Below are 14,054 nucleotides of genomic sequence, written 5' to 3'. Positions count from 1 at the left end.
GGAACGGCTAACGTGATGACAAAATAAACAAGAATGATAATCTCTCGTTTTTATTATAAAGAGCATATACAAAAAAACTATGTAATTTTATTTACATTCCAACAATATTACTAACAACGTTAGATAATTTTTATGGGCAGTCCACAACGCCAAACAGTAAAAACCAAAATGGCATCTTTTCTCTTAATTGCTAAATTCTTTGAAACTTGCCTTCTTTAATAGCGCTACACCAAGCATTACTGAATGGACACTTTTCTTAAAGGAAAAGGTTTTAAAATTGTGGTTACCATACAAGTAGACAAACATGCACGATCTAGTACAAATTTTAAGTCCTATCCCATTGTCCTCACGCAAGCCCCTAGCTGAAAGCCTTTGAAAAGTAACCTCTTCACGGACACGGAATACCCCGATATGCTAACGTTCAGGATTTCTTTGAGGCATCAATGCCACACGTGAAGACGACAACTGCCTGCCACATGTACGGGCGCGAAAAATTACGAATTGCCGAAAGTTAGGGCGGTTAGAAAATTCAAAATTCTTTCTAAACCTTACTTTCAATTACAAAATAGGAGAAAAAATATCCCTCTCTGAATAGCTGAACCTTATCTCTGCATTAATTAAATGTTGTACATCGCTTGACATTTCAAAATGGATCCAGTAGCAAATTCAGATCATATCGGTGAAACAAAAGCCTGATGAATTGGCGGCTGAAAGCAGCGGACATGTTCAACAGGACCGTCTGAGGACTTGAGGTGCTTGTTGAGTACCGCGAATATCTGGTCGTTTAGTACTTTGAAGTGACGTGCTCGGCTAACAAGCCGCTTGAGATCCTGAAACGAATGTAAGATAATATTCTTCTTAGCCACGTCTGTTTCTGATACCAGGATGTCAACAGTAAAATGAATGGAACTAATTCTAGCCTCTTCGACGCAAACAAATCGACTGGAACGACGTCGTTCAGCATTTTCAACCAAAATGTGCTGACCAAAAAGCTATGGTGAGCACAAGGAATAATAAACTTTCCGCTAAGCTTCCGTCTGCGTCTCAAAAACATTTGCGCTTTACCTCTCTATTTAAATGTGACCGGTCCAGGGTGGGGAGAGGAAACACAAATTAAATTTGATAAGAACCCTCTTTGAAGCACTTTCCTCTCGACCACGCCCTTGACAAAGGAACTGAAGAAATTTTGCCCCAAATGAATCTGCGCAGGGTACATACCACGCCTCCAATCACTTCGTCCCGCGAATCCACCTCGTAAACTTTGACGATATGATAACAGAAATCCAACGCTTCAAAACGATTTTCTTGTCCTAGCAGAGCAATGAAGGTACATCCGGCCCAGTTGAGGCCTTCACCAAAGCACTGCCTGAAATAAGCGACGAGAGCAACATGAGGAAAGCCTTGCATAACAGGTTAGTTCATATCACAGTATCATACGAGTGATAACGTGAGCTTAAGAACAGATGGACTGATCTTATTAGCAACTTCAAATTGCTGATAGGGTTTGAAATATTGCCGTGGTTTGTCAGTGGCAATGAGATTTATCAATAGCCAAAGTCGAGCTTTAGAAGAAAGCGTGTAACCAAATCGCGATTGGTTTCAGTTTTGCATTTCATTGGTTGAGAGGCTGGCAGGGGTATTCTAGGCCAATCAAAAAGTGACGTAAAACAAAACCATTCAAAATACTAGACTTTAAATGATTAGCTGAATTATACACGCCTTTTGGTTGGATATTGCTGATGATCTATTGGGAGGATAGACACAAAAATGAAGTCACCATTAACAGTATATTGCTTTTTATCAAACAGAGAGAGAGTCAAATAGAAAGTATTGTAAATACAAAGTAACACTTACTCGACAGTGAGTTCATTTTGCCGCAGCGGCTGGCAGTAGTTGAACTGGATGGCACTCCACAGACGGTGAAACTCTCTACACTCGTCAATGTTCATCACTCCATTGGATGGTGGTATCTCTTGCCATATTTCATGAACCAGGAACTTTTTTATCCTTTTCAACACCACCTCAAAGATGGAAAGTCCACAGCAAAGTCTTTCTTTCGTCAACACGTCGCCTTCTTTAGCGTTGACTATTTGCTGCAAAGAGAACAGCCATCCCTCGTCAACGACGCAAATATGAAGGTACAGCTCGAAACAAGTCACACAATGGCGCAATAGCGTTGCGTGACGAGCTTCGTCAAGACCTTAAGATACTAGACCGGGAATATACCTCTTTGGTTCCAAGCTTGGTGATGGTTGACAACACTTGCAAAGAGTTGTACTGTTTTTCGAGTTTCTCCATTTTGGCCTGGAGTTTTTCACCATCTGCCATTGACAAAAAGAAAACAAAGGAAAACTGTCAGACGTAAAAAAGAACAGCTTCCGTTTCGTGCTGCTGTACTGCCTAAATGTTTCTCTTGTTTTTTCTTGAATTCGTGAGTACCCAAGTTTATTCTCTCCTCCAGCTTCTACACATTTCCTTGTAAACTAGTTACGAGATTTGGTGTGGGATAAAGATAACAACTCCCACCTGATAAGTTTGAATATTCTCATTGCCTGTCTGCTGAATAATGTATGGATATTAAAGGGAGAGGTTACATTTCGTTGCGAGTTTATAAGAAGGAAATGGGGTGAGGCGGACGTAGACGGGATTTTTTAAAAAGAGGTACTGTTGATAGTCTACATTAGACCCAAATTGAATCTCAACTGTAATACTATAGAAAAAAAAGGGTATTCTCGATAAAAATTAAGTAGTGACAGTTCTTAAATGGAAACAGACTAATCACTAAGTGACAGAGCGCAACCAGAGAGCTGACTTCTAGGCGATCACCGACAATTAAAAAATTTAGCGAGTGACAAGAGAACTGACACGAAGACAAGACCACTACTTGAATATAAGTCCCAGTGCCCAAACCACTCGGTTTACTCTGTCTGACTTCATAATAAGCTTCAATATTCTAGTCACCAATCAAGTTACCTTTCAGATAAGGCCTGGGGATAATTCCTTGGAATGGAGCTGCATGTAACAGATCAATAATCTCTTCTTGGGACTAAAAAATTAAATCAAAAAAATTAAGGAACAATTACAAGGAACAAAGTTTTCCAAGTTGTGGCCAGTTATGTTACTTACATTGGTGAAGTTCTCACTTCTCAAAATTCAAAAGACCATTAGCTCGCCAACGACCTACCAAGGCCGCAACGATTACTTGGAACTAAAGTAAGCTTTACTCACAAGGAAGCCCTCAAGTTGTACACAGAACAGTATGGCATTGCCGATCTCTCTGAATCCCTGGAACACATCTGTCCTCAAGTATGGGTACTGCATGATCGGTTCCAGGCTAGCATGATAGTATTCCAGAACACCTTTAGGAGGAAGAAAAGAAAAGATTACAACATACTATAAAAAAGAACAAGTAGAGCAAAACGCCGTACCTTTTATTTTGCTCCGAGTTGCCTTGAAATTACCGTACTATTAATACAAGTCTTTAATAGGCCTGAATGCTGTTTTCAAACTGGTTGTTTGCGATGTAGGCTTTTATATTACGATCAGTGTCTGAAGCCCAAAACTAAAGTAATCACTGACAACGACCGATCAGACGATCACACGATCACAACAAAGGATAACATCTTATGGAGCAAATGTCGACCCAGGGTAAATTGATGTAATTGGCCTCATGTGCACAAAAAAATACGCAAGTGGCCAAGTTGGGGATAGCTTTGGCTGTGGGTCTGACTGATTGAGAAGGTTGCCCTGGAGCAAACTAAAACCAGTGAAATCCCAGATTACTTTCGTGATGGAATATTTGCCAAGAACTCTCATTTCAACTTGCCGCCAAAGGTTAAGTCATACATACGCGCATTACAAATAACGAACGACTCCAGCAAGATTCCCCTCCGTCTTTGAGAGTAAGTATATTACCTGTTGATCCGTACTCAAAGCGAGGAAGGCCACATTTCTTTGGCATCCCTTCGATGAGCTGTGCTATGTACAGCTGAAGCTGACCTTGAAGCTATAGATCAAAATAACTAATTTTACATTAAGAGGACTAAAATTGTGTTTACAAGCCCTGAGCTGATTTAGGTTTTCAAAGGTGTTTTACGATGGGCAAAACGCGGCTTTAGCGTACTGTGTTCCGGATCGAAGGCCTGCGTTCGAGCCCTTGTCACGTCAGTGTGTTGTGTCCTTAGAACAACACACTCAGCATCGACGGAAGACTCATGAAGTGCCATAGGGTAAGAGGGGGAATAACATTAATCGGACAAGCATCCGCCCAGGAGGAAGGGGCATATTATAAGTCGCTTTACATGACAGAAATCGTGTTCCGGCTCTAACAGCCATGCGAGTCAGGGATGTTTTAAATTTTTCTTTTTTAGCTAAATCAGGAAAGGGGGAGAGGGGGGAATCGGGTTTAAGGCGAGAAATACAGAATTCGTCGGCAGAAGAGGCATGAGATTAGTGACAACTATCGATAAAGTTACCACATCTATCAAAATAAGGTCAATCCAGTCTGTACCAAGATTTTTGACACTCATTTTTAGTGAAATGTAAAGGCCTATTTACACAGTACGACTTTGTCGCATGCGACAAGCTTACGACAGGCCTACGACACGAATTGTATCGTGTAAATCAAACCTACCACTCGCTTACGACTGTCGTGCAAGTCACGAAAAATGCCGTAGGATTATAAAACATGTTTTAAAACGCTGCGACAATCGTAGCCAAAATTGATAGAAAATGACGTATTTTGTGACAAATTTCTACTGAGTAGGGGAGGAAGGTGAAATTTTCTTGCGTCAAAATGGCGGAGGAAGTCGCCTCCGGAAAGTCGACGACTGCTTCCAAAGCGAAAAATACATTCTCAGATGAGGAAACAGAGAATATGATATCACTGTAGAGCGAGGAAGGGGTTCTTTTCCTTCTCTTGCAAATTATTGAAACAATGACCGCGGCCAAAACGAGTGGAATTGCACGCGATTTTGGCATGTCGTAGGTGAAAATGTCGTGCGCGTGTAAATTGTCCTAAGTCATGTCGTAGGCCTGTCGTAAGCTTGTCGCATGCGACAAAGTCGTACCGTGTAAATAGGCCTTAAGATAGTTCTTAAATAGCTTACCACACTCTTGATAATCTTAAGAAGTTCCTCGATCACTACAGCAATTCCTTGATAACCAAGCAAGCGAGACATGCAAGCAAAATGAATATCTCCGACAAAGTTGCTGTACAGTGATCCAATGGCATTGAACACTGAGTTTTGAAGCTGCAAGGAAAACAATATATAAACAAATACATGAACACAAATTGAAGTTAATGTCGAGCAGCACTAACAGTTCAGTCATGACAGGATAATTAACCCAAAAACTCTCGAGATTTCTTTAGCAGTTTTCTTTAACGCCTGCTATATAACTCTCGAGGTGTAAGTTTGGATAACCTGGCATTGGATCAAGTAACAATCTCCTAATTGATATCTTTCTTTAAATTATATTGATATTGTAAGAAGATATTCTGTCTAATCACTCATGAGAGTTACACGGTTAATAATGAAGATGAAGCCCGAATGAATGTTAAGGAGCAGCACTGGCCAGCCGTACAATCATATTTTGTCAAGAAAGTTTTGAAATTACCTTAGTGCCAAAGAAGTAATGATGTGCTTGTTTTGGAGCTTGTTCTCTGGAAACCTTTTCCACCAAAGAAAGCGACGTGGGGACAAATCTGTAAACAAAATAAAGTATCGTAATTTATTAAAAAAAAACTCTCGGTGACGTCTGAAGAAATGGAAAATAGCATTTATGTGACTTGTTCATAGAGCACTTTTGGATTGAGTGTCTTAAAAACAAAACTAAAGTACCCACAATGGCCAGTCAGAAGAAAGGAAAGTAACCAGCAAAGCGAAAAAAATAGAACAAGCGGAACAAGAGGAACAAGAGACCAAGTCGTGACTGGTGTTAGTTTAGCATGTGATTGGCTGAGAGAGTGACGCGAGTTTTCTGGACCAATCACAGAGCAAAATGAAGAAAAACCAATGTCATCCCCAGTTACTTTCGAAACTCAATCGAAAATTGCTCAAACAAATAATCAAAACTCTAAATTGAGAGCTAGACATTCTAAAAGAGGTGGGCGTTTATATGAGTAAGGGTTTTTTTTGTATTAGAGTATTCACAATAACTTTCCTCACCTGTTCGTGGACGAGTTGTAGCAGTAGTTTGGAAGAAAATCGAAGTTGAGTTCCCAGAACACATGAAGGGTGATCCTTCCATAGGGCGCAGACACCGAATGGTTGGCCTCACCCAACATGTTCTTAAACGGAATCAGCTTTACGCACTTGGACAACAACTGATGCGTCATTCGGTTCACTTCAATAAGGTTCTCCAAGTCCTACAAAACACGAGTCACTGAGAAACTATTTGTACGTCAAAAAAGAGAGGACCTTTCACTATGAACATCAATGTAACTTAAAACCAATATCAAGAAAGGGAAAAGTTTTAAAAAACATACCACAACACCACAGATATCTCCACTCTCGAACCGCGCGATTGCACAGTCCAAAGACTTTATCATGGCGGTGTTCAGACGCTGCGTGATGAGCTTGTTCAGGTCGATTGACCGGCCTAGAAGCTGAGAGAAAAGGAGGCTGTTAAATGAAATGGTCGACAATCGTCTTGGCAGCACTTCCAGATTCAACCACACGATCATCTCCCCAACCCGCCCCCCTCCCCCCGCCAGTCCCCTTCCAAAAGAAAAGAAAGAGTGAACAGCATAAAAATTTTGGCAGTGCATCGATTGTGGGGAGAGTATTGGCTACGCTCGTAGGATGAGGAAGTTAACACTATCACATTATAAGACAGGGCTTTTCCCTTCCTCCCCATCCCCAACCCAAACCCAGGATAAGTTGCAAATGATCTAGGTGAGACTAAAATTTTAAGCTACTTATCAATAAAGTTATCATATTCTGTGTCTTGTTCTGGTTTCAATTTTCGTAATTCTTTTCCTGCACCGATACGATTTTTCCCAGGCAAGAAAATTCCATACGTACCTGCACATGCCTCTGTCTAAGAAGAGTCTCATATCTGTTGGATCGGGTCCCCAGTTTCGCAGCTGCCTCAGCATTCAAACGGACCAGCTCCGATTTGAACTTCTTGTCCAGTAACATACTACAGAAACAACAACAAAGCACCACTGAACTCTTCCATGAGTGACCAGGACAGAATTTCTCCTCACAATATCAATATACATGTAACTCTTTATTATGTACCACACAAGTAAATGGTGTTTTTCGCAGGCGCTGATTGGCTAGTTGGGAAGTGAATAGCGCATACCATTCACTTCCGAGCTGCCGATGAGACAAAATCGCGCGTCGAGACCTTAATTACTGACCATTTTTCGATATATTGAAAAAAAATTATTTTTTTTAAGTATCTTTGTGTATTCAACTCATTTTTGGCGAAAGTGGTAGATGTTTACCTTTACTTCGTTGAATAACGAAGGGAGGGGGGGGGAGCATATACTTTTAACTTGTCCCACGCCTATTCTCCCCGTTCCCCACCCCCAAGAAAAAAACTTGTCACGCCGGATGTATACCCCATCGCTCTCAAGATCTAAGACCTAATTTTCCAAACCGGCATCCATTTATTTCCTTTATTGCGATATTGTGAATCTATCCTAAAGTGGAAAATTTTCTTAATTCTCTGCTTAACTGGGTGCATAACCTTACGGGTAGGATTTGCATCCTGACAAGAATTACCACACAGCAGTTACCTGCAGGCCTGTGCCTTGTAGTAGGAAAATATCTGATCGCTTAGTTTGTACACAAACTGGTCAAAGCACAGGTTCACCTGTCGGAAGAGGGAAGGATATGAATAAAAAAATCCAACGAAAAGTACCCCTGGCTGAACAAAAAAGGCGCACAACTCTCAAGATGAAAATTCAATACATTTCTTCGCTGCTCACCTCTGCCTCAATTTCATCATACAGATACTGCTTTTTAAATACAGTCATGGCGTAATGAGCGCTGTCGTTATAAAGATCCAGCGGGTACAACACATACCTACACCACGGAATAGCAAAGAGGTCAGTTTTTAACAACTTCCTTTGCGTTAATTTTACAAATCCTTGGTATTCATATTAACTAGTTCTTAAAAACTGCCTCTAAGTTTTGACATGCTCTGACCACGAATTATTTTTAACTAACATTTTTCGCAAAATATGGGAAATTCGGTGGAATTCGGGTCACTCAATTGTTTCACAACATGAGCGGCAAAAACGCCCCAACTACTACCCCTTTTAAACTAGAAGTTAGTTTTGTGTGTCTGATTGCCGAGTTAATTTTCAGATTTCCTAAAGGTTTAATTCGCACATAAGGAGATCCTTTAAATGATATATATCATTAGTCGATAGTGATTCTAACATATGTTGTTTCTGCCATCATACTTTGGTCAATAAAATTAAACACAAAAGCAAACCGCCTAGTGAGACAAAACTGCAACAATAACACGCTGGTATTAAAAAATACCTCATCTCCATGTTTGATATAAATACTCACTCCATCATGCTTGGATTTTTGCTCTCTAGAATGTGATTTGTTAAGATCCACGGCATCGACATCTCAATTGGAAACTACGAACAAAAAACCAAAAATCAGCAGGTTAAAAAACAACAGCAACAAGGGAAAGAAAGAAAAGAGAAAAGGAATAGGGGGGAACTCAGAAATTTCCTTTGCTCCACGCTCGTAACCAATATTTGAAATCCTTAGAGCTTACTGTTATTTGAGAAGAAAAGGCAATCATAAAAACACATGGCTATAATGCAAGCACTTTGCTACAACTACTGCAGCTTGTGTATGGGTCAAGTTCAATCAAAGCTAGGGTGAACTCCGACAGGCGGAAAAAATCTCGCAGGCTGTGGGCAACCGTGATGCAGTAGTCGAACCCAGGAAAACCAACAAAACAAATCCAGTCTGTGGCCACAGTAGGACCACGCGCTGCTTCCCTTTAGTAACAGTTAATGCACGCCACCGAGTCCTGTGTAACTCGGAAACGGACCAAGAAGGTCCTGTGAAAAGTCTTACACTTTCCTCAACCCTTTCACTCCCATGATCTCATTTTAGTGCATCTCCTTACCGTCTACCATACAATTCGTACGATACTAGTTCGGAGAGTTTGGTATTGGATCAACTAATGATCCCCAAATTAATATTTTTCTTTATTCACATCACTTGTCTACATTACATTGTAATTACATTGTAAGGAAAGATTCTATCTTGATCACTAATGGGAGTTTATGGGTTAATGCCGGTAAGTCGTTTTTTAGCAGTTCTAACCTGAATTCTGGCACCCATTGTCAACTCCAGATAAAATTCTCTGAACCACAGTTGAGAAAGGTCACAGCACTCCCTCAAAACTTCATTAAAACGAAGCATTTGTTCAAAGAAGAAAGACTTCTTCAAGAACTCTTCAATCTGCTCCACTGATTCTTTCTCCAGTTCTTTGCGCATGACCTTTTTACCTCCTTTCTCAGAAATTAAGGATTCCAGCATGGTGCGGACCATGTACAACTATTAAAAGGAAAAACAATTGCTATAATGTCACCAAAAAAATCTCAAAAGACAGGTAAAGCTTGGAGAATTAGAGCAATTTTCCGGAAGGAATCAAGGAGTGCTTTGTTTTTGGCTTATTTTGTTACGTAAAGAAAAGTCGCGCTGCGGCCCTCTCAAACAGTCAGGTTCAAATCTAAAACCAATCACGACTTGGTCGCCAGCGTTTTCCCGCGCTTAAGGCAGTTTGCTCATTTTAACTTCGAGTTCTCGTTGACTCCCGCAATATTTTCCTTTTTTTCTGAATTGCTTTATTGATTACTTTGGTTTTGGTTTGGTGACATTTGATCGAAAAGCACGTTAAAAATTATGAGCAAAGTGAGCCAATTCAGGGTTAAATTTTACAGACTGCCGTTTATTGTGGTGTATAAGTTCACCACTTTGTCGCTCTACTCATTAAAATGAAGACAAATCATCTATACCACAAAATAAAGAGAAATAAGGGCAACCTGTGCCTGTGTGCTTCCCAACAAGTCAGCTTTAAACAGATCTAAATGAAAAACCAAGTTTAACTGAATACGTGATCAAGTTTTCATTTTAGCCTGCTCGTTAATTTAATCTCTTACATTACTAGAGCTCTTACGCTGTTCAAAAAGTGCACATTGTTACCTGTGTACTAGAGGGTCCCACGCCCCTTTCTGGTATCTTAATGTTGGGCCCTGCTTTAGGGTCCTTTTCTCCCTTCAGAATAGGGTCCCCTCTTCCATGCTGCCCATCGGCCCAGTCTCCCCCGGTCTCCCGAATGGACAACAGAATTCTGAAGTGAAAACACAAAATGTATGTTGCTGGGTGACATGTGACATTTAACCAAAAAGAGAGATTGACAATACATTGAAATACATACATCTGCTAAACGAGAATTTGTTTTTAGTTTTAGTAATATCTGCTAAGGAAGCATCAATTTTTCAATGTCACCGTTTTGCAAGTTGTAAGAATTTAACGATTATTTCAATAAAACTCTTTCATTCGCAACCAAATTGGCGAGAATGAGTTGAAAACAAATGCAAAGAACAGTCTGAAACAAAAATACAACAACCACAAATTGTCCTCAACATCTACACTCACGTTTTCAGTAGAGTAGCCTTTTTGCTCTTGACAGCTTTTCTCAGTGGCTCTCGCAGGTTCACCTGAATAAACTGCTGCACTTCTGTGTGTACGGAATGTTTGATCACTTCTGAAAACATTGGTTCAAGTCGCACTATCTGACCATAAAGACCTTTGATCATGGCAATCACCTGACAGAATAGCAGAAAAGTATTTGTTAAGTTACAAATTTTTCATTTCCTCTCTCTCTCTCTTCTCCACCAAAATTCTGCTCTTTAAGCCAATTCAATTTTTCTGCTTTTTCTTCTTTCAGCATTTTTAACGTAACTTTTAAATCATGTTTCGCAAAGTCGTTTACCTCAACAAGTGAAAACTTTTCTTCGCTGTTGTAGTTGTACCTTGTAGCCTAAAAGTAAAACAAAGAAAAAGTTGTGTTAGGAATCATTTAAAAGGGTTAAAACTAATACTAAAAATATTTCCATGCAACTTACTTGCCACAAATATAACTCACCATATTTATCAGCAACAAGAAGGAGAAATATAAAAAGGAACTCATTAACCAGTGGGAGACCACTTGTCTAAAGATAAACATGAAAGTCCTCTTTTCCTTTTCTCAGAGATCAAAAAATGTTTTACAAGCACTTTAAAAACAGGAAAACCAAATTTAACTATGATGATCATTAATAATTTTACTCACTCTTTCATATTCTTCAGCATTATCAGGACATTGAGGATTGCCATATCTGTCTGTAGGATGTAGAAGTTTCCAAGAGTACTGTGCAAAAACCAAAATAATTATTGCGTTAAATACACACCATTGACTTTCAACTTGAGTTCATTTAAAATCCCCTCCATTCAAAGGAAAGATACTGAGAATCATTTCATGGGGTAACTCTGTAACAATAGCCTTCAATAATGTCCCTTAATGGATCGATTTATTGACAGATTTGCTCTTATCTAATTTATCCCTTTCATTTCCATATCCAGTGCTCCAAGCTCAACTAATTTCCTAGTCACCATTTGGAAACCTTGAGTCATAGAATAGTCACAGGAAATAAAATTTTGGTCCATACAAATAAAAAAGGATTGGATATTCACCAAACATCTCCAGGCTTATCCTGCAGGAGACAAGGAAATGGGGCCATGATTTTCGGAAGAAAATTACCAAACATGACTAAAAATTATTTTACCATAAAAAGACAATTTGTCCCACAGACAGGTGATGTAAATAGAAAAACTTATCAATGAAAGCCAGGGTTTTATCTAGACATAGTACAAAATCTCTACAGTAGGTTACAAGAGAAAGCTGGAAAGGAGAATCTCAAGTTAGATCTGGGAAGTTTAAGGGTTACATCTATGACACATGCACATGTATGAGCCTACCAGTTCCATCACTTGGGCAGTCCATGAGGACAGTAACCTTAATCCTCTGAGAGCCAGATTTGTCAGCTCCTTGCACTGCGCATCACTTCTTGGATTAGCGCTAGAGGTGATCATCTGCAGTAATTGTTAATTGACAAAGTTAGAAGATCTTCAAGATCATATTGCTGAGTATCACCCAGAGCCTCAATTATACAACATTCTCACAGCTGATAACCTGTCATGAGGCGCATATAGCCTAAGTTGAAGGTAGCAAGAAGTTAAAGGCATCCCAAAATTTGAAGGCTGGGCTGAAGTCTCAGCTTGCAAATATAACCCCTCTTGGCATCAACAAATGGTACAAACAATGTGCTGCACAAAAATAAAGCAAAGTGGTACCTCATTACTTAAAATGATTGCAAAGCAGTTATCAATATGCTCTATAACAAGCCTGGTGACAAGCACTGGGGTTGCTTTTTAGTTAAAAAGAAGAAGTAAACAAAAACAGGACTGTCTCCCAATGACGCAAATTAACTTTGAAAAAAACTACTCTTCTTAAATAAGAACAACATCATCTCATTCAAAAAATAAAACAATGTACCTATCCACACACTAAACCTGGATTTTTCAATCCAGAATCCATTCCCTGGATTTTTCAATCTAGAATCCATTCCCTGGATTATTTGTACGATAACATATCACCCAGCAGTTATCTTGAATATAAGGGATGTAAAGAAAAGGGTTGGGAGAGGGAGGTTGGTCATTACATTACAAAACCTGACTCAAAATCCTAATAATACTGTGATCCAAAATCAAACTACAGTAAGAAATTAAATTCGTCATAAATACATACTTCATTATTATAGCGAGCAAGTTCACTGATAAACTTCACATGCTCCTCCCTGATGCTGTCCATATTTCCAAGGAGATTGTACTGTCCAACAACTTTTTCATCAGCACCTTCTGCAGCTGAAGTCCATTTCTCCCTCATTGTGTCAAAGTTTGGGCACATTTTCAAGTAGGTCACAAGAGCAACTTGGACATCTCCAAACAGAGGTACCACTGGAAATTGCTATGGCAAGTAAGGAAAAAATTTAGCAATCACCTTCCTCACCTACTTCACTATGACAAAGGGCTAACATAAAAAAATCAGCTTTAGAAACTTTCTATGGTGGCCAACTTACATTATCAAATCAGTTAACAAAATTAAATTATCTCAGAATAACCCCCAACAATGCAGCATCACTGATAGTTTCATTAGAACTTACCTCCTCTACTCATGTTTTAGATGCAAATAAAACATTAATAGATCATTAAAAATCACAGAAGTGTAAATAGGAAGATTGTTTTTTTCTGCAAGATATACTTGAACACTGTATTTTTTAGTAGAGATAAGATCAGTTTTTTTGTATTATGGCCTCATTCTATGCATTCCCAAATAATTTTGCTGGCAGCTGGAGCTTCAGTGACCACCCTACCATAGTTCCACGAGAATTACCCACACCCAATAAATCAGATTAGACTATCAGCAGTTACCATTGGGTTCAAGTTAAGTTATATTATTTATGAGATTCTGTTCACCTTAAAGATCTTGTCAATCTTACTGATGCTGATCCTTTTCTTCTGATCCATCTTTAGCACACTAGTATTGTCCTTAACTTCCTTACCATCCTTAACATCCATCAGAAAAATCATAAATCCCATAACCTATAAAGTAGAAGGCAAAAAAAATTCAACAACTCTCCTAGTCATTAACTTGATTGGAACTGTTGATTAACTTGGAATTTTTACCTTAGAATTCTTGTTCTATGATAAAGCACTTTTCAATATTGGGTGTTAAGGAACCCATGATTAAACTGGTGTCACTTTCCTTCCAAAAAAGAAAAAAACATAATCTTCATCGCTTACATTTTCCCATGTTGAGGAACTTTGCTTGTTTTTATCATGACTTTTCATTAGGCTAAGCTCAAATTGAGAATTTCTGTGGTTCTAGATGCTTTTGCAAGTAGTTAACCCTTTCACTCCCAAGATCTGTTCTGTAATTCTCCTTACTGTCTGCCGCACATTGCT

At 39.2% G+C, this 14,054-nt stretch overlaps 1 protein-coding gene across 1 annotated transcript in view; it reads right to left on the bottom strand.

Annotated features, from left to right (window-relative positions):
* Window positions 1-34: 34 nt before the first annotated feature.
* Window positions 35-14,054, bottom strand: part of LOC113681091 (cytoplasmic FMR1-interacting protein 1) — an 18,459-nt gene continuing 4,439 nt past the window's right edge. Inside the window, exons 5-27 of the mRNA XM_027198156.2 lie at window positions 13,566-13,691; window positions 12,838-13,056; window positions 12,009-12,122; window positions 11,323-11,400; window positions 10,984-11,031; window positions 10,647-10,816; window positions 10,191-10,338; window positions 9,309-9,542; window positions 8,532-8,605; window positions 7,940-8,036; window positions 7,748-7,824; window positions 7,026-7,143; window positions 6,488-6,607; window positions 6,168-6,367; window positions 5,617-5,704; window positions 5,109-5,252; window positions 3,916-4,006; window positions 3,229-3,359; window positions 2,974-3,046; window positions 2,227-2,321; window positions 1,855-2,093; window positions 1,219-1,366; window positions 35-830 (exon numbers count right to left, since the gene is read on the bottom strand). Coding sequence (XP_027053957.2) covers window positions 672-830; window positions 1,219-1,366; window positions 1,855-2,093; window positions 2,227-2,321; window positions 2,974-3,046; window positions 3,229-3,359; window positions 3,916-4,006; window positions 5,109-5,252; window positions 5,617-5,704; window positions 6,168-6,367; window positions 6,488-6,607; window positions 7,026-7,143; window positions 7,748-7,824; window positions 7,940-8,036; window positions 8,532-8,605; window positions 9,309-9,542; window positions 10,191-10,338; window positions 10,647-10,816; window positions 10,984-11,031; window positions 11,323-11,400; window positions 12,009-12,122; window positions 12,838-13,056; window positions 13,566-13,691 — 2,991 coding nt within the window. The 3' untranslated portion in view covers window positions 35-671. The remainder of the gene's footprint in view (window positions 831-1,218; window positions 1,367-1,854; window positions 2,094-2,226; window positions 2,322-2,973; window positions 3,047-3,228; window positions 3,360-3,915; window positions 4,007-5,108; window positions 5,253-5,616; window positions 5,705-6,167; window positions 6,368-6,487; window positions 6,608-7,025; window positions 7,144-7,747; window positions 7,825-7,939; window positions 8,037-8,531; window positions 8,606-9,308; window positions 9,543-10,190; window positions 10,339-10,646; window positions 10,817-10,983; window positions 11,032-11,322; window positions 11,401-12,008; window positions 12,123-12,837; window positions 13,057-13,565; window positions 13,692-14,054) is intronic.

The sequence above is a fragment of the Pocillopora damicornis genome, chromosome 13, assembly GCF_964200805.1.
Source record: "Pocillopora damicornis chromosome 13, jaPocDami1.2, whole genome shotgun sequence".
NCBI lineage: Eukaryota > Metazoa > Cnidaria > Anthozoa > Scleractinia > Pocilloporidae > Pocillopora > Pocillopora damicornis.
Note: the sequence above shows the minus strand (reverse complement) of the source record. Positions and strands in the feature narration are given on the sequence as shown.